This window comes from Chiroxiphia lanceolata, chromosome 11 (assembly GCF_009829145.1).
Source record: "Chiroxiphia lanceolata isolate bChiLan1 chromosome 11, bChiLan1.pri, whole genome shotgun sequence".
Lineage (NCBI taxonomy): Eukaryota > Metazoa > Chordata > Aves > Passeriformes > Pipridae > Chiroxiphia > Chiroxiphia lanceolata.
In genome coordinates this window covers 14114708-14141704 of record NC_045647.1, presented here as the reverse complement: position 1 = coordinate 14141704, position 26997 = coordinate 14114708, and the positions used below count along the sequence as shown (strand labels likewise).

At 37.4% G+C, this 26997-nt stretch overlaps 1 protein-coding gene across 5 annotated transcripts in view; it reads left to right on the top strand.

The window, feature by feature from the left end:
• CACNA2D3 (calcium voltage-gated channel auxiliary subunit alpha2delta 3) overlaps positions 1 to 26997 on the top strand; it is a 407374-nt gene that overhangs the window by 120065 nt on the left and 260312 nt on the right. For all 5 annotated transcript variants that reach the window (XR_004359078.1, XM_032699221.1, XM_032699220.1 and 2 more), the window contains one exon: positions 10531 to 10590. Coding sequence is in view for 4 of the 5 variants with exons in the window: in XM_032699221.1 (XP_032555112.1) it covers positions 10531 to 10590 (60 nt within the window). In the remaining variant the exon portion in view is untranslated. The remainder of the gene's footprint in view (positions 1 to 10530; positions 10591 to 26997) is intronic.

Below are 26997 nucleotides of genomic sequence, written 5' to 3'. Positions count from 1 at the left end.
AGATAAATGGATCATTGGAAAACCTGTGGTGATGGCTGGGGGAGTCGTTCAGCCAATAGAGAAAGCCTTGCCAGAAGTGTGGAGCAGTTCACAATTCTCCTAAATCAAAAATAAATGGAAAACTATTGTTATAATTTAGTTGCCTCTGCAAACATAAGGTATTAGTTTTTGTTGGCTTGGTTGCAGTCATTGGTTGTCACTTTTTGAACCTGCAGGTGTTGGTTAGCTCTATGAAGACTCATATTGCTCCCCAGGTGCATTTTAGAAGTACTTTGAGAGTCAAGAGGAAAAAAAATTAATAAGAAAAATGGGAGTATTTTATGAAATGAGTTCCCTAGGTCATACCAAAATCCAGAGGTGTGTCAGACTTAATGGAAATGATGTGCTGCGTCGCATATTTTACTTTGTTTTCCAAATAAATCTACATATGATAATTAAATGCTGAACGTTCCAGTTGATAAAAACTAATTAAGAGGTGAAAGTACAGCAATCTTTTAGTCACTGGGAGAATACAAGTTACAAGACTTCTCTTAATAAGGAACAAAACACCCTATGGATTTGAACTCATTACCTTTACAAAGTAAGGCAGATAAGGTTTTGACTATGCAATGCAGCCTTTCGTTTGGGTTTGGGAATTTGCAATTTTCCTCTAATTACAAGGACAGCTTAATATTGTTCTTAAGATAGAGTGAAAAATACTGGCTATTATTGCAGAAGTATTTACTTCAAAAAATACTAAATGAATAGATGGGATGGAGTCTGTACCTATACACAGACTTCTGAGTCTGGATATAAACATGACTTTGGCAAAGTGATGCTCCTATACTATGTATGACTTCAGCATTAATTCATAGGGTACCAGAGAAACCTTCCAGGTATATAGAACTGATGTCTCGTTACTAAGTGTGGACAAATGTGTCACCACAGGGTTTCAATGTAGCCTTTTTTTTTCCTGTTCTTTTTTGTACCAGATCTGCCAGAATATACGAAATTATGAAAAGACTAAATTATCGCTTAGTCTGCAAGTTGCTTTTGTAATTAATTCCAGCAGCTTCAACAATCAAGTCTTCAGAATATAAAGTATGATCCAGGAGACCAAAGAGGCTTGGAATTTCATCTTTGAACTTCAGCTGTTTCCAAGAAAGAAACGAAGGGAAATGCATTGCTTTACTCTTTTAAACGTAATACTGATGTTCTTTTCATTAAGACTCTACAGCACCCCTCTGCTTGGGAACAAGCTCTTGAAATTGGCAGGGCTGGGGCCTTGACACGAAGTTTTCTTTGAAATTCTGTTCCAGCTGGATCAAGTTGTTAGCATTTGGAAACTCTGCACAAAGAGGCATATGGCCGTTAGAAAGGTATCAGAGTGAAACTGTCTGTAAATGAAATCTTTGAAAATTCCTTTCACTGTGATTTTTCAGTACAGGGTCAAACAAGACTTTCCTGCAACTGCAGCATTACTTTCTCGTTGCCTGACCAGCAGCAGGCAGGGGAAACAGTGTCTTTCTCTCCTGGGGCACTGGCAGTGCATCCATATGCCTGCTGGACCAAGGAGAGAGTTTTCTTGTCTTATCTCTCTGTGTTCATGTTAGGGCACTGGAAAATGGAAGGGGCAGCAGCCAAGGGAGTCTGTTGATGGGTTTAGGAGAGGCTGAGGAAGGTACTGCCACAAGGAGAGCAGTAGTGGAGAATAATGAGATGGTTTATAGAGACAAAAGGAGCAGAATTAAACTGCGCTGGGATTTAGAGATATAACTTGTGCAAGATACTCTAGATGGGCTCAATGAGGTTGTAAAGGGAATGGGGCAAATTGGAAATTAAAGTTGGCAGAATGAGAAATGAAGAGATATCAGTAGGGACCTGGAAAAGACTGGTCATAAATATGCTTGGGAGTGTGAACACCAAGGCTGTTATAAAGAAGGAGGCATAATTGTTAGGTGCTGGAGCAGAAGTGGAGAGAAATATGAAAAATTTTAGCATTAGAGTTTGAGACATAATGTGACCTTAATGAGCTCATGGTCAGTTAGGGAAGGAGCAGGAATAAGCTGTGGTTTCCACCTATTTTATGTTTGAAGGTGGAATTTGGTACATTGCAACATTGAATTGGTCCAAAGAATCTGTGCCTATATAACCTGAGGTGTAACTGGATTTCTAAGTATCAGGAAAGTATTTGTAAAATCTGCTCCTGATGAGAATAGAAATGGATACCAACTGTTTTCTTCACATCTTCACAATAATACTCTGTTTGCCTCAATATCTGGCTTAGAGACTTCGACTTGCAAGGGAAGGTTTTAGTAGAAACCTCAGAGTTTTGTTTTCCTTTCAATTTTTTAAAATTTTCCCTTTCATTTAATCTACTGGCAACTGAAATCCTGACCCTGTGGAGAGTAAAAAACAATGGTCCGACTGACTTTGCATGAGAGGGACACGTCTCGGTTTGAAAGCAAAGAACGAAGCTCAGTTTCTTGTGATTGAGTGCTGGGCAAGGCAATGGAACTAAGTCCCTGCAAACTCTGGAACTGACCTTTGATTCTGGTAATAAATCTTGAGGTTTTTTTGCTGCTGTTGTGTGACACTAATCTGGTTGGAAACTGAAGGGAGGACAGTGTATCATAACCGGTTTGGTCGAACTAGACTGCAAATTGCAGGCTGAATTTGAATTAACTTGGGGGATTGAGCAGAGGTGAGGAAAAAGCTGAGTGAGGGAACAAAGCAAAGAGAATTGGTTTCACTTGGTCCTTTTATATGTAAACAGAAGAGAAACACCTTGACTAGTCCCAGGACTGGTGTCAGGACAAAGTGTTGCCTCAAGTCTCCTCTCCCCTGTCGAGCGAGCGTGGGAATATTTCCATTTCTCCTTAGCTCATTTATGTTGCACATATGGTGTGGGATTAATTTCCCTTAACTTCATTCATATAAAGTTAAACATCTAGTGAAAAAAAAAGTGTGAAGGAAAAGTTCTGAAGATCTTCCTGTATCTTATGAGCTATTTTAGAACGGGACATGCAGCACCTTTGGAGTTCTCTGTCTCTACATATGAAGGATGTTTAGGTAACTTCAGTGGAGACATGATTAACTTTGAAATAGCTGAGGTTAGGGGAGATAAATCCTACCTGTGGAGAATTTTGCATTAAATGAACTTCCATGAAAAGTGTTATCTGAAATCTTTCTCAAACAATATCTGCCAAGAATCCAGCAATGATGCCAAGAGCTGTCAGAGCTGAGGAAAAGCTGTTTTTCCTAAGACATGTAAGTCCCCACTGTCCTCAAATGCAGGAAAGACAGTCTGGCTGACTAAATATATTTAAACATATAAATATCCACACAGGTGGATATTTAGATACATACACAGGGCTACTTCCCTTGATTTTGGAAGATGTTTTACAAAGTAACATTTGGATCAGATTTTTAAATTTATGTGGAAGAGAACAAAGAATTATTCATTGAAAGCAAAACTTTACAAAGTGTGTTGCCATGTTGCAAGTGAAATTAAAAAGATGCATAAAGGTATTTCTGGAGAATTACACGACCTTGGGTGAACACATGATTGGTGCAAAATCCTGAAGAACATTTCTTTTGGCCCTGAGGTAGGAGAGGTGGCTGAAGGAGCTGGTTGTTGCTGTACCCCAGCCAGGCAAATCACATTTTAAATATCCCTGGAACAGCTCTAAGTTGTGTCTGCAGCTGAACTGATTCCTTGATGTCTGGGACATACAGAATTAAAAGCATGGAATAAAACCTTATATAACACTTCATTCTGCTCTGTGCTAGACACAATAATGTGGTAGGACCGGATTTGATAATCTGCATATTTTATATCTGATATATTGGCTTTGTGCAGCCTTTTGAGCACTGAAGAACTTGGTACAAGACAAATGTGTTATCTTCTTCGTCTGGAGTCTTCCTTCCATGCCATGGCAATCTCCAGATGCCATAATTAAATATAGTGTTGACCTAGTTAAGTTAGAAATGCATCTAATTACTCCAGGATTGTCTTAGCCACTGTTATGCAACGTGTGAGTTTGATGTATTTTAATCCGTTTACAGTTTCGTTTCTGTTTGTCCAGCTCCGTGCCAAGTTGAAGTCTTTATGTTGCTTCAAAAAGCCAGCTAGCACTCTAACAACAATCAACCTGAAAATCTGCCAGTTTTGAATGAATATAAGTGGATAATTGAAGTTATTTGCAATAATTGCATATGCTAAGCTTTTAATTTATTTTTATCCTTTATTTATAATTTCTGCTTTGATTATGCCTTGCAGCACTTACTGTGGCTGAGCATTGTCTAGTTGGGTTGCAGTGGAATTTGATAGTGTTCATAGAGCAGTCATTTTTTTGTATGGCATTAGTTGCAAGATTGATACCTATCTTAAGCTACAAGCGCTAGGAACTCTGATATCAAGATAATTGGCTCTAAATAATTTTCAATGTGTCTTAGTCACAGCAACAGCAATTTTTAGTGCTAAAATTTCCTAGAAATTACCTCATACCTTTGTTCTCCTCTCTACCTGAGGAGAACAAAGTGGGGAATAAAATATGGGCTTTCTGAAAAGAAGAAACTGCCTGTTTGTGTGTCCCCGTCCTCAAGGATTAAAGCAGCCAAATTGGTGGTCGGTTGTCATTGCCCTGTCTAAAACCACCTGTGTTTCTGAGAAGAACAAATATTCCTCCAAGGTCAGCATCAGTCTCTGATTCCTACATTGCTTCTCCATTGGTTATAGCAAACATGTGTAAAGCTATTTGCTATAAAATTGAGGACTGAGAGGTCTGTTTGCACATCGGTGCATTCATTGCTATCTTAAACGAAGCTGTCCTTGAGCAGAGGAAATAATTGTGATACTGATGAACAACGTCAGATATTCTCTGTTGGCCTCTTTACCTTGTCCACTAAATGAGCTGTGAAAGAAGCAAACCCCAGAACAGCGATGGAAGTAAGGAGGGCCCGTGGCACAATTAGCGCCCGTGCCAGAATATTACCTAAGCTCACTTAATGCTAATAAATCTTCTTCTTTCCCAAAACAGCCCAAGCTTCGCAGAAGTTTTCAAAGCACCTGCAGCCTTACAGATTTCCTGGAAAGGAAAACCCCTTTTCCCTTCTGAAACAGACCCCAAAACGGGGAAGTCATAGGAAGGTACCTGGGTAATGTTTGGAGTTTGGTGATCTGTTGCCGAGTGCTCCCACGGGCACAGCGAAGGCTTCTCACGGAGAAGCCGGTGAAGAAAATTACTCTGATGATTGAAACACAAGTTGTTGTTTCTCTCCCAGGAATACACTCAATTGCTGAACTGTGTTTAAACAGTTATCTGGCTGCACTTTAGGAAATATTTTCGGCATATTCGCAGCTCAGTTACTATAAATTTTGATTGGAAATTAGATATTCAAATCAATAATAGAGTTATTAAAGTTGCACTGAATATTTCGTCTGAAGAAGGGTGCTGGTTTTTGCTTGGTAATGTACCAGAAATCTTGCTACAAAATATGAAAGAAATAAGATTTTAAAAACAGAGATAAGTTTTCTTAGTTTTGTTGTCTGCTGTTTTTCTTAGCACGGTTCATTATTTTTGATTAAGATAGAAATCCTAGTTCCAATTCCATACATAGGAGTCTGGGAGACAGGCTTTTTAAAGTTACACAAACTGTTATTTTTTTCTCTACATATTGTTGTGGAGTTGGTTTGTTTTTTGTTTTTTTCAGTGCAGTATATTCGTATATTTTTCTTGGGTTTAGACTTCTTGCTGCTTTTTAATAAGCATGACCTTTAATTATTTTTTGCTTCCAAAACACAAATCAACCTTGAAGGAATATACAAGATTTCTATAGGAACATCAAACAGATCTGGTACTATAGGAAAATAATGAGAAAGTCTTTCAGGGTTCAGGGCTATTTTTTGTTGTTGGTTGAATGCATTCAATACTAGAATATAAGAGCTTCCTACAGGTTTATCTAAACTTTTAATGATGACTGTGATATCTCAGTGCATTTTTTTTGCTATTTTGAAATGAAAGTTAATCATATTGATATTATGGAGTATAAACTATCATCTTATGGACTGAGATGGTACCAGTACTTAGCTGATATTAGTAATAATTAAGGTAGAGCAGTTTTCTATCCTTTTTTAAAATTTGTTGCAGTTTGGTTTGGAAAAGAGCCATTTTTAGCTGCATTCATAGTTTTATGTGTAGCAGTTGGTTTATCTTAGAGAAATAGAAAGGAAACAATAAATGTTCTTCAAGATTTGACAGCTGAAAAGAGAGAAGAACATAATTCAGTCACCATTTATGGATAAAGATTAGTAACCAACTACAGTTCAGGAGTTCAGAAACTGTTTCAAACCTTGTTACGCTTATTAATTTATTTAACTTCAAAATGGGATTCTAATGGAGAAGAATCACTGAAAAGTAATCTGAAACCCTTAAAAAGTATATGAAAAAAGATCTCAGAAGCTAAAATGTGTACCTTATACTCTGGATGTTTGTGTGATGTTTTTCCTTGAAATTGTGATTTCTGCCCATTTCTGTTCCTTTTCCCCTTTACTTTCTGTTGGATTCTTCTTCCTGTTATCCATTCTGTTTCACCTTTCCTTTGCTATCTCTGTAACAACTTAACCTGAAAGAGACTTTATCTGGAATATCAGTTCACTGAAATTATAATATCATTTGTCAGGAAAATTACCCTATTCAGACATAACTCGGTGATTTATTTAAAAAAATATTACTACGAAGTAACAAAATTTCTTTTTCTTCTCTCAGCTTTCTCTATGTTATTTGTGACACCAGTACCACTTAAAATACCAAACATTGACAATGTGTTTTGGTGACGATTTTGGTTTTTTTTTTTTGATATGGTATTTGTTTGTATTCTGGTCCATGCATTGTGATATGCTGGATAAGTCAGTTCATCTGTCTTACATATACATGTATTGGGCAAGTTTTAAGGATTAGCTCCTTAACAGAGGGAAACTCAACTGAACCTGTCCCATAAAATGTTAAAATTGTTCATAATCTAAAGATTATGTGCTGCCCTTGACTTACCTGTGTGTGCTCACGCCAACATCTCTCTACATCTAGGGCTAAATACTTCTGAAAACACTCTACAGTGGTGTAACTCTAACAATGCTGACTCTGTGTTCATAATTCATTCCATGTAAATGCACATAGATAACTCACAATTCCCTTCAGGATAACCACAGCTTGGTGAGCATTTGCTTGCTACAGCAGGGGTTTTAGAGTATGGTTACTCAAATGAAAATATATTGGTATTTGTATTAGGAGTGTCATTATAAACTATTAAGTTAAAATCGCTGATCACGCTGATGTTGAGAATCATTGCTAGATAACTGTTCAGTCATTAAAATATTTGAAAAGGGATTTTTGGTCTCCATATAAAAATGCTGCAGTATTACATGTGGTTTTTATATTTTTACCTCCAGAGTGTTAAGGAATTTCTTCCATAATGCTTCATCCCTTTGGGGACTTCTTTAAAAAAAAAAAATCCAACCAAAAAACCCCCCAGAAAATAACAAAAACCCCCAAAACATTTGTATTCAATTTCTTCATTCTGAGATAGTTTGTGTATATCCACTAATATGTCATTTTGTGGATTTAGGCTTATTACTGGCTTACCTTTTCTGTAGCTCTCCCAGATTTCTCATGGCTTCCTTCATAATAGTGTTGAGATACTTAAAGCAAACTGTGGTTAAGGACTGATTACATAGAAAATCCAGCATATGCTTGTCTTATCTACATTTAGTGTGCCAAAATTTTAGTTTCCTTATTAGTTTTGTGAGAGCAAAGCATGTAGTGTGAGCACATATTTGCTTTGTTCAAGGAAAAATGCCAGCCAGTAGATAGTTCACTTTTTTGGGGATTCAGTTTCCTGTAGAGAATGTTGCTATTAAAAAGTATGTAAAAATATACTTTTAAAAAAAATTAAATAAATGTAACAACTGAAATCTTAGTGAATAAATCAATAAGTACCAATCAGTGCTTTTCATTTCTGAGCTGCCCTCCTTACCAGATGTTTCTACTATTGCCCATCTTATGCTTCTCTAGTTATTTCTTACATGTGGGGATAAATCTTAGTTTAAATTTATTTCACTGAGGCAAAAATGTAATTGAAACACATTGGAATCAATACAAACTATATAAAAACCCATGAATTATTTTTCTAGCCCGCCAGGTACTAATATCTAATATCACTGGTATCTCATGAAATGCTGTAATAATTTTTCTTTCGATGAGTAAGTAAATATTTCAGCACAGAAAGAAAAACACGATTCTCTTTTCCTTGTATTCTTTTCTGTATGAAGAATTTTCTTGATTCTTTGTTCGCTTTTTTCCTCTCAAACTCATCAGTCATGATCTTTTGTATCAGAGAAGCACAAAGTAGTAATGCAACTACAGTTTTCACATAAAGGAGGACACACCTGGAGGAATGAATTGAAGTAGTTATTTTACATTAAATAATTTTTCATACTTGAAAAATGAGGGCTGTATTGGTAAAATCCTTTCAGCAGGTCCCTAGCTTGCTAAATGGACTGAGAGCATTCCAATGTGTACAAATCTGTTTCAGTTGCTCCGAGGCTTCTTCCTCAAAATAGTTAATTTGTGTTATTTCCCTTTTTGGATCCTAAATACAGAAAAATTGTGGATCCAATGAATGTTTGTTACCCTTTCACATTGTGAGGTCTGCTTTTACTGCTATTCAGATGGACCAGAAGTAGTGGGAATGATTACACCGAACTTTACTGTTTCATTTGGAATGTTTTTCCATGGATTCCCCTCCCACAGCCTGTTGTTCTGCATCCCTGTTGTTGGGTTCTTTTACCCCTGTACACGGGAAGGTGAGCTGGTGCATTTTGCCAGCTCAGTTCTGGTTTGATTTGCCCAGCGTTGGAACCATTTCAGTTCAATTCCAGTTTAGGTCAAAAGAGTCTGCTGTGACCCAGCTGGGTTTTCATGGAACAAGATGTTCAAAGGTGGAACCAGTCAAATGTCAGGGATGCACTCCCAGCACAGGGCTCTGGGAAGGTGGCATCCACCTGCTCCCTCTTGCTCTCCTCTATTCGCCTTGGTATCAGGAGCGTTTCAAGTTTTTATTCTTGCGTTGGAGATGTGTAATCTGCACCAAAGAAAGAGGTGTGAAAAGCCTCCCCACTGGGCCGTGTTGGGAGGGTGCAGAAGCCCAGCAGAGGACTGAGGGTTGTGCTGTCCCGTGGGTGAGGCGGGAGCTGAGGCAGAGCAGTGGGAGCACAGGCTGTGACTCGCACAAAGCCTCCCTGTAACCGCCGCGGCTCTGCTTCAATCTGTCAGCTTGCTGGTGAACCATTTGTTCTGCATTGGCAACCAGAAGTATTTTTCTTGGTTCAGCTTCCATTACAGCTCAAGCTGTATACCAATCAATATGAACTCTGATTTAATTTTGATTTATATCCAAAGACTCGATAAATGTGAATACCGTTCCGAAAAGGGAAAAAAATGCGTGCATGGCTTCCCACTCTGTGTGTGAGAGTCTGGACCTCACTTGCTTCGTGATACAAAAATATTTGAAAATATACACGTGTACCAGTGTCTGATAGATCAAAGAAAATTAAAAGTAATATATAGACTATTCTGTGACAATTGTTCCTTGTTTAGTTTTGGGTTGTGTATATGAATGTTCAAGTAGATTAAATAAAAACTAGAAGGAGGTACGTCCATAGTTAAAATAATCTGAACTATAAAGAATTCTCAGTAAAACCTTAAAAAGGATATAATGTCATTTCACAAGAGAATATCTGCAGCAAACCCCTATGTAAATTAGATTTTTCAGGTACCTGTGTTTTGGTCTGATCATGTTTTTTTTCCTTCAAAGATGATAGTGTTAAAGAACAGTGACTATTACAGGGAATTTAGGATATTATTAAGTATTTTTATTACTTTTAAAAGTACTGCTGAATTGCTGTCATTCAGTAAATATTACTTCTGTAATTGCAGAATAATCTTCTTGTGATAATGCACCAAGTTAAGGTAGTATATAAAAACACTTCAAATCTGCTCGGTAAAGAAACCTAGTCTCTATTTTTCTAATCTCATGTTTGAAGTCTAATTTTTTTCAGTTTTTTGAAATCAAGTGCATTATTAGGGAGTGCCTCCTATTCTAATGTTAAGTAAGATTTGAAAAGGGCTCCTCTGTGGAAATAAGGTCCAGTGTGAAAGTAACTTTTTGTTCTTTAAAAAATCAGTTTTGGAATATGAGCTGCAGGATGCTGAGCACTATTGGAAAAAATAACATTTTTGTTTCTCTATTTATTGATAGTCGAGTTGTTTTGAGCATTTTGTGTCACCAATAACGGTTTAAAAAGGGTTTAAAAAGCTTGATCAGTTTTCCTTTTTTTCCTAAATCTGGATAATTTATTTCTATTTAATAAAGTGTCATAGCAGATAAATTACACAATGCTCAAACAATCTCTGTTTTTATAAAGGAGAACTCTGTTATAAATATGTTATCTGTTATTTCAAAAACACACTTTTTTTTTTCTTTTTTTTTCAGCGTCTTGTTGAAGCTGCAGAAGATGCTTACCTGAAACACGAATTTGATGCTGACTTACAGGTAATTAATAATTACTTTCTTGAATGTCTATCTTCAGAGTACACTCTGATAAGAGTTTATACAATACCTTACTTGAAGAGCTGCTATAGAAAGCCAAGCATGTGCGTAATAGATGCTGATTACAGCAAATGGAATTAATGAAGGCTGACTCAGTATTTTGACAGGTTATATATTTAGTGGATGTGTGTTGGGACACCAGGCAGGTGGATTTTACTCTTTCAGAGGCTTCATTTAAATTCCCTTGCATTTCTGTGGAGGTCAAGATTTTTAAGCACAGTAATTAGCAGCATGTTCCGTCACTGCAGTGAACTGGCAAGGAACTGCTCTGTAGAGACTTGGATTTGCAGATGGGGTGGGACCCACAGGGATGGGATTAGTATGACCTTGATTTGTGCAAGTGGTTTACGTTTGGATCTGTGTCCAGAGCAGACGCTGCTTTTTCTCTTACCTACAAATCCTTAGAGCTGTACCAGTGTTGTGTGTTGCCTTTAGGAATAACATGGACGGGGGGGCAGCACTGTGGCAGCTCACAGTTAAAAATGTTTAAAAGAAAAGCCTTTGGTTGAATAAGACACATAATTTAAAAAAAATATAGAGATTAATTTAAACCCCAAGTAATTTAGCCTAAAATTGAAAGTTTAACAGCAAGTCTTACTCAATGCTTAAACGAGTAAATACTTCCTTACCTTTAATGAATTCCTATATCCTTAGTTTCTTGAATGCCATGTTAGGTGGAGTTTTGTTTACTTTGTCTCTACCTAGATGTAATTTTAAAACCTTTTGTGAATATTTGCTCTAAGTCTATTTAAATTTTTGGCTTAAGTGTTAAGAGAAACAGAGACTTTTTCCACACACTTTTCCCATACATATATCTAAGAAATAAATAGATCTGTAGGTTCTGTTTTCAGATTTTCCCATGGTTATGTCCAGTAATCACAAAACCTTTTAATTTAATGAAAATATGACACAAATTACTTATTTCTGTGCAGAAAGGGAAAAAAAATAGAGTGAATTTATCAGAGCCTAGGATAAAATAATTGAGCTCAGAAGGCTGTAGTACTGGGGTCTATCAGCCCACAGTGGAGTAAGGATAAAATGAGCACACTGAAAATGATAATTCACATTATTGTTGTACATTTGATGAGTACTGGCTTCTGTATTCAAATGCTTTAGAGTTCTCTCACGTTCTGGCCTTGCAGAGGTGTGCTACATTTTGATTTTTTGAACTTTAAGCCTTGGAGAAATAGGAGCTATTGTCTGAATAAATCAGAAACACACTTCATGGAAGATCTTTCAGAGGGCTACAGTAAGTAAGTGCTTCTTCTCTGCAGGATAGTTCTCACTTTGAGGAAGTCCTTGGTTTGCTGGGGCTCTGGCAATATTAACACTTTCAGGAAGGCAGTTGAAAGCCATTTGTGTCAGCAGCATTAACAGGACAATCAAATCTTTGTGTGGAGCTGTGTTGTTTATTACTGTCACGGTCCATTAAAGCTAATCAATTGTTAATCTTGGTTTCAGCGACCTCTTTGCAACCCTTGCTGGGTGATTGTTGTTCTTTATCAAAATCTCATAATACCATCTGCTCAATATAAAGTAATGGCCAGGATGATTTGATAGTGTACATTCAAGTGGAGGGGGACAGAAGGCTTATATAATCTACAGTGTATACAATTCTGCTCTCAAAGAGGAATTTTTTGGCATTTGTATTGCTTTGGCCGACGTGTGCAAGACAGGATTAAGTGCTTTGAATTAGTGATACGTGATACAGCACCAGCCTGAGCTCTTTGTGCTCAGATATTCTGGAAATTCAGAAAGCATATAAAGAAAGTCCTTTTGTGCTTTTTATTTGTCCAACATCACCTTCTATGTCTTGAGGACAGTATAGATAATATTGTGTTAGTACATAAAAATGATATAAGGGAGAAATAAAATTATATTAATATTTTTATTGACTGTAGAAAAGCATCGACTTAAAGACAATAATAACTGGAAGAGTTCACCTTTTAGACTGCTGGTATTCTCTTCAGCAATGCTGAAACTGTATCATTTGGTTAGGCTAGACCTGATCCCTTCTGGGCATTTTTCTTAGTACATTATTAGATTTGTCCTTAGTTATTCCATAGGTATTCTAATCAATATACTGTAATGCTGTGTAATGGTCTAAGCACTCAACTATCAAACCCTGGACTGAATCCATTGGCATCACCAAAAAACACCTTATAGTCCTAAACATAAATAAAATTCCCAGACAATTGAAAGAAATAAATCAAAAGGGGTGATGTGATGTTTAAGTCATCAGCATTATGTATTGCATATTTGAGTAATGGCTGAACTATGAATCAGTGAGAACAGACTTTAAAGATTTACTCTCCAATATTTGTGCTTTAGAAGATTCTTCTTTTTTTTCTGTTAGGGATGTGAACCAAGAGCTGCATTTGTAGCAAGTTATGAGGAAATAACCTTCTAAATGTTACTTATGTTTGAGCCTTTAACCCAGTCTGGGGTTTTCTCACCTGGTGGATATGGTTGCAAGTTATTCTCTCTTATTAAATACTATTTTCAAGTTTGTAAGTGGAATCACTTTCTTTAGTCATGCCTAATAATGTACTTGGGGATGAAAGATGAATTAGCATTTGTATTGCTACAGCAAGTTGCCCTGTCACAATACATTCACAGGCATGAAGAACTGTTCATTTTGCTTTATGTGAGGCACTGTCTCTGTGCTCACCTCTGTTTAAAATAAAGCAATTCCTCCTGATTTTCTGGTTTTAACACAATGAAAAAAACCCCAATATAGAGGTGGACTACCTAGGACACACCCACCAAGAATATCGGATTTTGCAGTTTTTGAAGTGATTCTACAACCATCATTTACTTTTCTTGACTTAATTGTTTGCCAGAGAAAAATTTTTGGGGAAAGATAATAAAGAGGACAACATCTTCTGTTGGGAGGTGATCTATTAAAAAGAACTTTCAAATAACATAATCGTTATTAGCTGAAATTTGGCCTCCTGATCTTTTACTGCCGTTGTGCTGGGGTGTGTGTTCCTAAGGTGTGAACTGCCTTGTTGTGGTTCCCAGAAACACTGTCAGGGAGTTTGTTTTCAGGTCCTGGGAAGAGGCTCTGAAGTGGAAAACTCTTCCCTGGAGCTGTCATGTACCTAAGAATTTGTTGTGTATGCAGCTGATATAATCACACAGGTGTAGAGGCTCTCTCCTCCCACCACATTTCCTAAAACCACTAGAAACTGGACAGATTTTGTAGGGTAGGAATGCCCCAAGGTGTTGCCCAGCTGCTGCTCTCGTGCAGTTGGTGGTGAGGTGGCAAAGCACACTCAGAGTGCTCCTGAGGGATCCCTTTGTGTCACTGGGTTTGAGCCCTTTGGACAGAAACGTGTAGAATATTGTTACCACCTGAACAGAGTGAGGGTGGGATCCCTGTCACAGAGCTGGATAATTTCTGGGTTTCCATAATTTCAGGATGTGGATGCTCAGCAGTGGGACTGATGCTGGAGTTCTCAATGGAGCTGTAAAAATAACTTGTGCTTTGCTTCTTACAAACTTAAAAAAAAAAAAGATTTTAGAATAAAGATTTATAATACTTGGTTCCTACCCAGTTTTCATACTTCTGACTCCAATGACAAGAGGAAGTCATACAAAATTTCATTATGACTACTTGTTCATTTGCTGACTGGTTCTATTACAAATACATATCTGCAGGGTAGTTCTTTTATTTTCTGTGTGTTAATTAAGTTCATTAGTTCACTTGACTTACATTCCTGCTGAGCTTTCTCTGCATGTGTGTGATGTGATGATAAAAAAGCAAAGTTATTTTAATAGAACCAAAACTGGTGCTTAGTTGATGCACCAGGATTATTAGATTTTTTTCCTTCCTGGTTGTTGTAGTTTCACTTTCTGTACAAGACAGGAGAGATTCAAGTGCCAGTACTTTAAGATAGTTGAACTTATTTCAGTTTTATGTCCCAAGACTAGAAGAGGATTAATAAAATAGTTTTTAGGAAAAGATTACTTTCTTTTAAGAATACTCTTAAAGTTAATTTAGCGGGATAAAAAAGGAATAATGGTATAAGGCTGCTTTTCATTATTCATTTCCTTTAGATCTATAACATATGGCAGAGCCTTAAGGAAAAGGTTTGCAAAACTGTACCAGTTAGGTACCTGTTTGCCAGATTTTGCTGTCTGTTAACTCCAAATTGCATTTTGTGTCCTTGAAAAATCTCACCCTGACCCTCAGACTGTATATATTGGCTAAATAAAAAACATTGTGAAATCAGCACATGGAGAGTTAAGGGGTTTCCAGTGGTTTACACATGTGAACAATGTACTTTTTTATACATATTTAATGATTTTTAAAAATGTACAAATGGTAAGACTTGAAATGTTTAGGAGAAAGCACAAATATCAAAAGAGGACTGAGGAACAGAATTAGTCCAGTTCATGTGCTTTACAGCTTTTAGGTCTAACCTTCCAACTGTTAATATTGCTCAATAGTTTATTGTTGACCTTCAAAGGGAGCTACCTGACTTTTAGTAATTTTGAAATTCAGCACTTAGATCTGAAGCTTAAATATGGATATAAAAGCATAACTTAAATTGCTGCTCCTTTAAAAAAAAAATCTGACCTAAATGTTTATTTGGTATAATGACACCAGGCAAAAATTTATAATGATGGATTATTAAATGCTTAGGGATTTAATCAAAATTTAAACAAATAGATGGTAATTACATTGACATCAGGTACTGGAAAATACAAGGACAAAAGATAATTGAGAATAGCTATTCCACATAATCTTATTAAACTCCTATTATAACACAGGCATTATGTTAGTATTTCAGAAAAGTTTCTTTGTATATTTATTATCTCACTAATATTGCATGAGGCACATGATAACAAGATTTACAGTCTATTAATATTTTTCTGGCTGTTAGAATAATGTCCACAAGTCTCAAGTCAGCTCTTGAAGGGTCCTGAACCTCCACAATGGAACAGGAAGTCTGTTGGACTTCAAGCACTCGGAACCAATGATTGAAATGACTTTTTGAAAAGTGCATTTAAAATAGCCATGCAGCATCTGAAGTTTGATGTGCTTCATGGAGTATTTATCCAAGCAGCTTATTTCCTAAATCAGAAATCAAGCTTTCTACACTCCAAGCCTGGAAAGAGCCTAAATTCCTTTTTAAACTTTCTTTGAAATATTTTGCAGGCCCAAGTGCTCTCAGCTGTATTTGGATGCGGTACAGGGTGTCCCTGTAGCTTGTAATAAGGCAGAAGGAAGAGCTGGCACCAATCTGAACTGTTAACTTCTCATGGCCCTGTGCAACTCCTGCAGAAGTAGCTGCAAAACCTGGAAACATTATAGTTTATTCAGTTGTAAAATCTGCCTCGGGAGCTCTTTCCTGCTCTTTCCCTCTTCATCTTACTCTAACGCTTGTGATACTGCGGTGGGTTCTCCTCTGTGTTATATTCATCCAGCTGAAGGCATAATTTGGATACATCCATGATGTAGAAATGCTGCCAGAACCTGCAGAAGTCTTGTTCTTACCAAATTTTCTGAATAGCTTGAAGTTTTCAGTACTGATCAAAAGATAAGGGAGACGGAAGAAAGACAGTAAGCACAGAATTCAGAATGTCATTAAAAACCACCTGCAGTACCAAAACCCCAAACTCTTAAGAGTTTCCGTGCAGTTTGAGGGCTAAGATGATGGAAAAAGGGCATAGAAGCATGAGTGTGTAGTGAACTAGAGAACCATAAGGCACAGCAGGCCACATTTAAATTGTAAAAGCATCTGTTAGAGTTTTTATTTGGTGTTAGTTTTTCCTTTGTTATTTTTTTCTTTCATAAAATACTTGAATACTTTTTTCTGAAAGTGAAAAAAGGTTCAGCTTTGCAGTTCTTAGATTTGTATTATTCTTATTGATTTCTGGGAGCTCAAATTAAGGACTTCTCAACTGCTCTAATGCTGCAACAAATTGATTTTCAGATTTTTAGCCCTCTCAGTGGAGAGCACTTTGGCTTGTCTATTCTTTCCTATTTATTTGTTGAAGCTGGCAAGAGGAAAACTGAAATGACTGTGGAACTGTCGAGACATCAGTGGATTCAGATGTTACTGGTTAAAAAATTCAGTAGAACTCATGCACAAGTAAGGTAACCTTCAGAGGAAGACTTTCACTTCCCTTTTGCTCTGCGTGCATGGCAGGGATTAAGTATCAGAAAGACAGTGCAGAGGAAGCCATGTACCTTTTGGATTATTTTAATTTCAAAGCTTTTATGTTTTCTGCCTCTGTGGCAAGCAAACAGAAAGAGAGAAACAAGGTTCTGTGAAGCCAGGCTAACAGTATTTTAGTTCATCTTCTAATTATGAATGACTTTATTATTTTTTACACTTTGGAGTTCTGTAGATTTATTTTTTTTATTTTTTACTTGAGCTTTGAGAGAAAATTTTTGATGTTTAAAGATAATTATAATCAGTGGATAATTTCCATTACTTCTCCCTCTCTTCCTTCTCTTAGTTTCTCTAAGAACTAACTTCTTTTACTACAAGCAAATCAAATGTAAATAACTAGAGTGATTTTACTTTTATGCATGTTCATAACTTCTGTCGACAAGGAGTGAGTTTGATAGCCAGGCACAGAAAGGTCGAGTTTAACTCACTGTCTCAGAAGCCAAGGTGCAGAAGATGATTTTTCAGCCATTTCATAATTTTGATGCTGTTCTGCCCTGTCTAAGGGAGCCATCCAAAGAGAACAGTAATTCTCTGCCTGTCTAGTTCAATAGTTGTCCTGTCTACACGGGGCTGGAGAGCAGAGGAACCTGCAGCTCTGGTCTGAATTTGCTACTGCACATGACGTGCTCTGCTCCTGAGAGGGTTTGACACTGAGTTACAGAGAGTCATTCTTCTGACTGCAGTTACAGGACGCATCCTTTTGGTACCTTTGAGCCAGAAGTAGTTTCCAGACATTTCTGGATTTATTCTTGCCAGCCTCTCTTGTAATAGCAATCGCTATCTGAAGTGTGTGAGGTGTGTGCTGAAGAACACACTATAAATTCAGTTCTACCCATCAAATACACAGTGCTTTTTGCCTGGTGATACCTGCTGTAAATAAGTACAGAAATCTGAAACTTGGAACTGTCAAAGAACCGTATGACTGGGCTGATAAAATTGTTTTCCTGAGACTTTAGCTTTTACATTTATTCGACCCTTTATTATGTTTGCTCGCTACCAGAAAAGAGAAGGAAATAGTTTTCTCATCCCGTGAGTGTTTTCAAAATTTCAAGTTCTCTGATTAAACATTGAGATGCCCCAAAGGTTTTTCTGAGCAAGAGAAACCTCCGCTTTGGAGCAGCTCATAATCAGATAGGTGGGGCTCTCAGTTAGGATATGAGAAACCTGTTCAAGTTGCTTCTCTGGTGAATATTAAATTATTTGTATTATGTGAAACAACTGCAGCAGAAGAGTTTGTGAGACACTCAGCTCAGAAAAGCCTGATGGATGGGGCAGTCGTTTTGGATCCTGGAGGCCCTAGTCTGAGTTTCTGTTCCACTTGATTCAGAGGGTAGTTTTGAACTGCACTACAAGTATTTTCCTCTCTGGCACAATTCTGCAAAAAAGACATGTATTTTCCAAAACTAAGAAGATTCACAGGTCTCATCTAACAGCAGCAACAAGATGGAACAGAAAGTATTTACATACATATAATACATATATACAGTTTTTCCTTTCCCATGCTCAAATCATTAAGTATTTCCAGGTTGCTTTTTTATGCTCTTTGTAAGCATCTTATAAGAGTCAGAGACATGTTTAAAAGAACTAAAAGCTGAGATTCTTGCATATTCACATCTATTCATGGGTTAAGGTTATAAGTAAAATGGAAGTTCTATTTAGAATAGTGATGAAACAATTGGTTGTTTGCAATACCGAATTCTTTCTTTACTGTTTTTGCAAGGCAAGTCTTTAAATTATTCCAGTAGAACAGACAGAGGAATAAACTAGTATTTTTCAGATAAAAGGATAATGATGTACCAGAAGAAATTAGTCACATAAAACAGATGTGTTCACTTTCAAGCAGGTAAAGGAAAGAAAGAAAAGAGAGACAGTATGAAATGAACTTCTGGCAGAAAATCAATAACAATTCTTAAAGCTGCAACCTTAAAATTAGGTTGACATTTGTCATGTCAAGCTGGGAGTGGGTGTAAACCTGCAAGAACTTCACCTGAGAATCCAAAACAATTTACTCTTTTGAGATGTCCAGCATTCCTTCCAAGAGTGCCCCAACCAGAGCAGCTTCTGCCAATGTGATTGCCTTTCCACCCTGTCAAAACAGCATATGAACCGTGCATGCTACAGTTTATAATTGAGCAGTTGGCAGCTTTCCCTGCATTTCAAAGCAGACTGTTTTTTGGGAAGGTGGGCTCCTCGTGGGCCCCAGGCCCCTGCCCTGGGCAGGGATGTCCGAGTAGGCAGAACAGGTTAAACTGAAGGGGAAACTGCAATTTGTGAAGGAAGGATGTGGAAGATGCAGAAGAAAGCAGAAATGGTGCAGAAAAAGTTTAGGTGTCAGAAGGCTGAAACGTGCAGGAAAGAACACTGGAATAATGTGTAAGGGCAAAGCTGTGAAGTGTTAATGTCTTAGTGTTTCAAGAGTACTGACAGTAATCTTTTTGCAAGTCTCTCTAAAGCCATTACCTTTGCTTATAGTGAGGCTAAAATGGAGAAACCATTTTCAGCTACTTAAACTCAAAACTTTCAGTGAGCTTAAAAGTAGGTAAACATTCAAATACCATTTAAAAAAAGGTTTCAGGAAGTCAGGCAAAACAGGTATGCATAGGGAGTGAGGGAGGAAGACTGCATAGGAGATGGGGAAAAAGATCACAATGTTATTGAAAAACACGTGGTCCTTGAGATTGCTGTAAACCTCAGAGAAACTTGGCTTATCATTGTCAGAGCAGACAGAGATGATGTGTTTAATATCGTGTCACTAGTAGGTATTTATGGGCCTATCAATTTCCAATTCCAGCTAACCGAGAAAGCAGCTCAAAAGTCAGAGAAATGACCATGCAAGATGAATTTAGAGTTGCCCATGCCTAATGTTTGCAGTATTGGTGATAGCAAACAGGAGTTTGGCATTGACATTCACTTCATGGTGGCAGTTGTTTGACATTTTTTTGTTCAGACTTGTGGCCTAGAAATTAGCGGTCATTCCTCTTCAGAAAAACAAAATAAAATAAATAGAGAGCTTGTCACCTTCTGAAAATGCTTTCTAATTAGCTTTTAGCTTTCTGCTGCAGACGAGGTCAGCTACTCAGTGGCAGAACTCTGAGCCCTGTGCCTCTGCCCTGCCCTCAGCACTGAGCAGGTTCACACTGGGAGTCAGATTTACTTGTGCATTCCTAGCCCTGTCAAGATCTCAGTGAATGTTTTAACAAAACTACTCTCCTTGATTTAAGTGATGCCAAAGGCAAGGGACAGATCTGAGGATTTTGATCCTATCGAGATTCATTTTGAAAAGTACTGCTTTGGCTTAGCTCTCCTTTATCCGTGGATATTCACAATGTATCAGACAGCACAAGGAGGAGCTGATGTACAGGGGTTGTTGCTTTTGATTTGTTAAGACTTCTACACCAAAGGTACATCCTGTGTATCATCAAAGCTGTGTGTCTGAGATGTGCATTCTGCCAGGATCACGTGCTTTCTAAAGTATATTTACAAAAAATTATTTGAAACCTCTGCTTAATTCTGTATGTATTTTTACTTGTTTTGTACGTACATTTAGTTTCTGATATGTTGAAAGTGCAAGATGTGAAGGTACTTAAGGGAACAGGCAGTGCTGGAGTTAATGTTATTATTTATAAGGCTCATTGGTCAATGATACTGAGCTCTCCTCCAGGAAAAAAAAGATCCTTAATTCACTCGTACAAAATTCAATGCCCTATTGTTCTCACTTTTCTGAAGTCACTGTTTATAACATTGCTCTACTCTCCCCTCTGAGGAATAATATAATTTATTGGAGCAGTTCATTCATAGTCTATGTGATATCTATCTTTTGGGACAGAGATACCTTTTGCATGATGTACACACTGTTAGCTTCAAACTCTTCCTGTTTGCTTTATGTGCAAGGGTTTGTAATCAGGAATATTTATGCATCCTGGTACCCAGTTGTGCTGTGCTTGCTGTTTTCTGCTCTTCATAGAAAATTAAACTTTTTTTCTTTTTGGCTCACACCTACCTGAAAAGCAAAAGATTTGAGAATATTACCCAATGGATTTATGATTACTAGGCAGATAGCCAGTAATAAGCAGTGATATCTGATACTACGGCCCAGACATTCTTTGCTTTTTTTCCACCTTTTTCCTATTATCTCTAGGTTTAATAAACTATAAATGGGAGACATAAATAGCAGACCATCTTTTCTCTTTTTGTGCCTTTTTTTTTTTTTTTCCGAGGTGCTTGGTGATGAGATTAAGTTAAGGGTCATATATTCTTCCAACCTAGTATTTAGGAATAGGCAAATTATTGAAAAGGGTGGAAGTGATCTAGGTTTATTCATTTTTGTGGGAGAGCAGCTTTTTTGCTACACAACAATCATTTTAAATGGAAATAACAGTATTACAGATAAAGATTTAATGAATATATATGAGAAAGGCAAGATAGGAGTCACTAAGCGGTTCAGAGCTTCAGATGAGGTCACGTTTCTGACTTGTGTAGTATGAAAGCGAGTAAATCTTAAATGATCACAGTCGAAGTATTTCCAGGGTATTGCACATACTGCTTATTATAGGAAAAAAAAAATTACTTTCTTGCCTTTGGCTTATAAGAAAGATATTGAGTGAAAACCAGCTGCATTTGTACCTTAATGTTTCCACTGTATGTATTGTTTCTTTGTTTCTGAATCTCACATAATTGCTGACTACAAAATTAAAATGCCAAGCTCATTATTTCAATCCTCAAATATAACTTGCTTTAGACTTATGCTTTTGTCTCTAATTGTAGTGTCTATGTGTTGAGCTTCATTAACTTGAAACAGAAGGAGCCCCCACTTTTGTGTTAAAGTTAATTAAAGCTGGTAATGGTTATTGTCTGAAAATTTTCTGGGTTCAAGTAGGTTATTTTGCCTCTGTCTCTATTTTCACGCATCATTTCATCAATCGTGGTTGGTCGATTCATAATATGCAGGGTTTATCTGAATTCAGTCAGCTATGGGGGTTTTTTAATCGTAAAAATACACTTCAAAAATATTCTAATGGTTAGTTGAAAGCTTCTGCCTGTGAAATAGTCACTGGTGACATTTAAGATTTTTTAAAAATTATTTGGAAAAGCAGAAGCAATTAGTTTTCTGTGAATAAAAGGTAACAGCACAAAACACAATAGATAGATCGATGTCAAGGCCCACAGTTAATGACTTTCAGGTCTTTTTAATGTAAAAATTCAAAATTTCAAAATATGAGAAATCTATGATGATGTGTAAAACCTTCAGACTTAGAAGCACAGTCTTCTGAGCTGTACTCTACATACACTTTTGACCATGACAGATAGTATGAAATAATCATGCGTTTTTAGATGCATGTATAGTTTGGTATTTATGTTTTAATAGTTCTTTTCACAGTTCTGCACTTCAACCTTATGTATATTGTCTGGTTTTGTGGGTTATGCTGTGGGAGATGTCCTGCTTAAAAAATACCCCCAAAAAACCCCCAAAAAACCCCTCCTGATGAAAGACCATGTCTAAGATAAGGCCAGGAGTTTTGCAACTAAGTGCAGTGGTTCAGTATATAAACAGATGAAATAAAAAATAGAAGATGTACTTGCCTATGGGAAAAGCTTGGAAAATAAGCAATGGTATGTTCCTTGAGAAATCATACAGGTCAAGTTTAAATAAGTGTTTTGTTTGTGGTTCATTTTAAAAAAAAGAGGAAAAACCCCTCCAACATTACAATAACAGTAATTTGATTTAATGTTACATTTTATGTGTTTCATATTGCAGATTTAAACTATCAGCTATATAGCTAAAGCTTTTGGACTATTCAGTTGGGATGTAAAAAAAAGGGATTTGCAATCTTACTCTGCATCCAGTTAGTTTTTCAAAACGAGGAGCGTGTGCTCAGAGAAATACTGCTGTGGGTCCAGAAGGTGCCTATCAGAGACACTAGTGAAACATTTAATGGGTATTCTGTGCCTGTGTGAAGCTCCTGCTGACAAAGTCAGCTCAAGAGCTTTTCAGCATCATGTGCAAACCAGGATTTTGCAGCAAAGAAGAGTTGAGCTGAGGGGGATGTGTTGTGTTGGAAGGACCATGGGCTGCCAGTTGGGCTGGCAAAGACCAGCTGGTTGGCAGCAAGGTGAGGAGGTCTGGTACAGTTTGTAGGGCTTGTGTGAGCTTATGCAGTGTTTGTGATTTTTTTGAAGGGGTTTACGGAATTCTGATGAGGTAAAATGATCTGGACAGAGGTCATCTGAGGTGGTGAAAAGCTGTGGGAGGTCTCATAGGCTCCAAGGTCTGTCCAAGCCCAGTGACCTTGCTGCCCTAGCACAGTTCTGAACGGTTCTGCATGCTCTTCTCTCCTTTCTGTTGCACTCCTCTTCTCACCAGGGTGAGAAGAGGAATTGAGTCAGGGTGCCTGACTCAATTCCTCCCCTCTTCACATTCTGCCCCCACAGCAACAGCAGCAGTGGGATGGGGAGGCAGCCTTGGTAGCTTTTTCTCCATCCCTGCACAATCTTTCTTTCCTCCCCCCCTTAACGTTTCAAGCGTGTTCCCTCCTGTTCATCCTATCCCAACTCAGATTTTCACCTCATCTTCCTGTTTTCCCTCTGTGTGTGTATGAGAAGACAAAGCTGGGAGGTGGGATTGTTATCAAGTTGAAAGTGTTTGAGCAGATTTTTTTCTTAGTAGGGGACTCTCCTGTGGTACTTGTGTAAACCACCTATGCTCCTGGTGGTTTATCTGGAGAGAGACACAAGGAGATACAAGGGGTACAAAGCTCTCTCATTTGCTGTCTCGCCCTTTCTCTTCAGGCTGCAGTTCAGCTCTACTTTTGACTGATAAAGCATTTCTACAGTGACAAATCCTCTGCTACACCTCCAAGTATGTGCCTGATGGTTTCATTAGCCTTGGCCATGGTTGCCTGGCTCCCTGAGAGCACGGGTGTGCTCACCCCTGTGTGCAGGCACCTCTCTGCTGTTGGCTCCAGATAAGCCCTGACATTAACTGGTGAATTTGGTGAGCATTGCCTCAGAAGGACAGTATAAGAACTGTGTTTTTTGAATAGGACTTTACAGTGCCATAAGCAGTGACATCATTGTATATACACACAAATATATAAGGATGAATACAGCAAATGCAATCTTGCAAGTTGGCTGGAAAATACATGCTCCAGGCCCAGATTTAATAGGAACTTTCATATTCTATTCTTGGAATATAAAGCCAATATTTTTGTCTATTTTGACTTTTGCATTAATAAAATGAGGTCAGGAAATCTGTTAAAGTTTATCTTTAGAAATGTTTTCAACCCAGTCACCTTGTTTTAAAAATCATTTCCGTTTGTTATCTGCACATTTGAGTAGATTGTGTTTCCTTGTGATTGAGTCTCTGAAGGAAAGCACTAACAGATTCCTGTAATTGATTATACTTTAATGATACATAATGGCAAGTTCTGTTTTCCATTATTGTTACCCTACACTCTGAACTGTAACTGTTGTGATACCAGAATGTATATTGATATACAATTGATTTAGTAACATTTTACCAGTTGAACTGTCTTGCATTAACTAAAACCACATCTCCACTTCTTCAACAAAAGCGACCATTCCCACACCCAGGGCAGGTACCGGACACGTCTCTGCAGATGGTCACTTCCCTCAGCTTATTGGAGTTGGCAAAGGACAGCACTGCTGGGGATCTCTGTAATCACTGTCTCTGACTTTTGTGGGTGATTCCAGATGGGAGTTGGCTGTTCTTACATTTCCAATGCTTCACTAATTACTTTTTTTTTTCCTTTTTGATTGTCCTTTTTCAACAAGTGATCCTCTGCTTCTCCCTCCCACTCCCACCTCCACAAATCCTTGATGACGAGTAAGGTGGTTGATGATCTGAGAGTGTCACTTATCTTCATGATCAGTATGACCTAATTATTTATGGATGTCCCTTGCCTATCTGTATAAATCTCTTCCCTTGTGTTTAGGTGGAAAACTCTAGAGCAGGGATTACTTTGCATGCATGTGATGGTGTGTGCATTTGTAACAGCAGTTAACACATCTGAGTCCTGTTCTCTGTCTCTCACTCCCGTGTGCTCTTTGCTTTCACAAATAGTGCAATTCAGTTGCCACTTAGGTTGACTGGAACTCTTGGACACACAGGATGTCCTAAACACAAGCTTGTGGGGGAGGTCTGGCGAGTGACTCGGCATGTGGAGCTGGCCCAGGTGGGAAAAAACAAACTTTGAAAAGCTAATTTAAATGTTCCATTTTGCAGGTGTTTCAAAAAGCCATAGAGCTATTGTCTTCTCGATAATCGTAGAACAGATACAGGAAACTTAATAGCTGGAACATTATAATGATTTAAAATTGGTCACCTACATTCAAAATACTGGGTAGAAGCACACAGTGTAGTCAGACGATGTACTGGCTGGGGCTTTGTGTTTGCCTTTATTTTAAACTTTTTTTACTGACAATGTGTGCCAACAAATCTCATTTGCTGTATTGTAAGTCAGCAGCTATATTATCAAAATCCTTTATTTTCCAGAAATTCAAATTTAAGTTTTCACATAGCAGTCACCATATCAAGCAGCCAGTGTGACCTTTCTTGACCAAAAGCTTGGGAAAAAAAATAGCCAAAAACCTGCTGTTTGGACTTAGTGAATACCAATTTTTGGTAGAGTCAACATACTTCGTAAAAATCTGTAATAATTTTGTATTTCAGTTTCAAAAATGAAATTTTAGCTTTAAATTTCAGCTTAAGTTCTGAAAACTAAAAAAAAAAGTAAAATAGTCGCTTCTGAAGTAAATGAGTAAATTGACACTTTGGTAAGTTAAACTGCAACACAGTGACTTGCCAACACACACAGATTTTGTATTTTATTCCGTGTTACATAATTTTTTAAATGTCTTAGATATATACAATGATGTAATTTGTATTACCATTCAACACTTCAATTCTGTTAAATGTAGGTTAAATATTAGTTTAATGGCTTTGTGTCTAACACTGATTACAATTCAAATCCTCCTTACGTGCTGTTCTGAACTGCTGATGGTAATAACAGCATTTGTAACGTTCACAGTCATTGCCATCCTAGTCATAAACAGTAATATCAATTAATATGTACTTATGCTTCTGTGGTTACTGTGTGCAGGGATTAATAGAGAAATTATTTTTATTATCAGAGAACAGTTTCAAAGAGATAAGAACTGCAAATGCAAAGCAGATTAGGTTACTTAAATGGCCTTTTCAGTGGTGATATTTGAATGTTTGTAGTATCTCAGCAGTTTTGGAATATAATACACAATTTAATTTCCTGTATATTTGTGTTCTAGCGGAACAATTTTTGGACTGTGAAGTAAAATTTATGCTCTAGTGCTGTGTATTCTCAGCTCAACCCCACATTGCAAAAGAAACCTCAACACATTTCTTTGATTTAAAAAACATGAGTTCCTAATTAGTTGCCCATAGACAATGGTAGATTTTTCCAACTGCAAAACGATTAATAATACGTAATTAAAATGGAACCTGGATCAAGAACTCATCAAGTCTCTCTAATACCATAATACTGTACCCTTTTCCTCAGCAAGTGATCCTCCCCCAGGGAATCTGGATGACTCTCAGGAAATCTGTTCCTGCAAATACACTGTCTTCTCTCATAAGGAATTTTCAAAATTTGCAGTTGAGGAACTTCTTTTTAATAATTTCATGTTAAAAGTATGCAACTCATAAGAGTGTTAAGTAAATTTTGGAAAATGTCACCAAACATGTATATGATGTATGAAGTGCTCTGTTAACATGCTTTATAGTTGGAAGTCAGTGGTAACCAAACATTCACACATGAAGAACAGACCATTATTAGTCCCATAGCTTTACTAAATCTTTTCTAAAAGAGTGCACAATTTATTCTTGCAGATTAAAAAAAAAAAAACAAACCCTCCCATCTACTTGCCTCGAAGCTGAATCACCAAGAAAGCACAGACCAACAGAAAATAATATCTCTTTACTTTATTCCTTTAGGTGTTAACCTCCCCACACCCCTGCTCCCCAATTTTGCTGTCCAGGACTCACCAGATGCTCAATTACAGTCCAGACAATTGGAATGAATACTGTAGAAAAGCAGGTCTGGACCATATGGACCATATATCCCAGCTGTTCAATGGGAATAAATACCGTAACACTGGGAGCCACTAGATG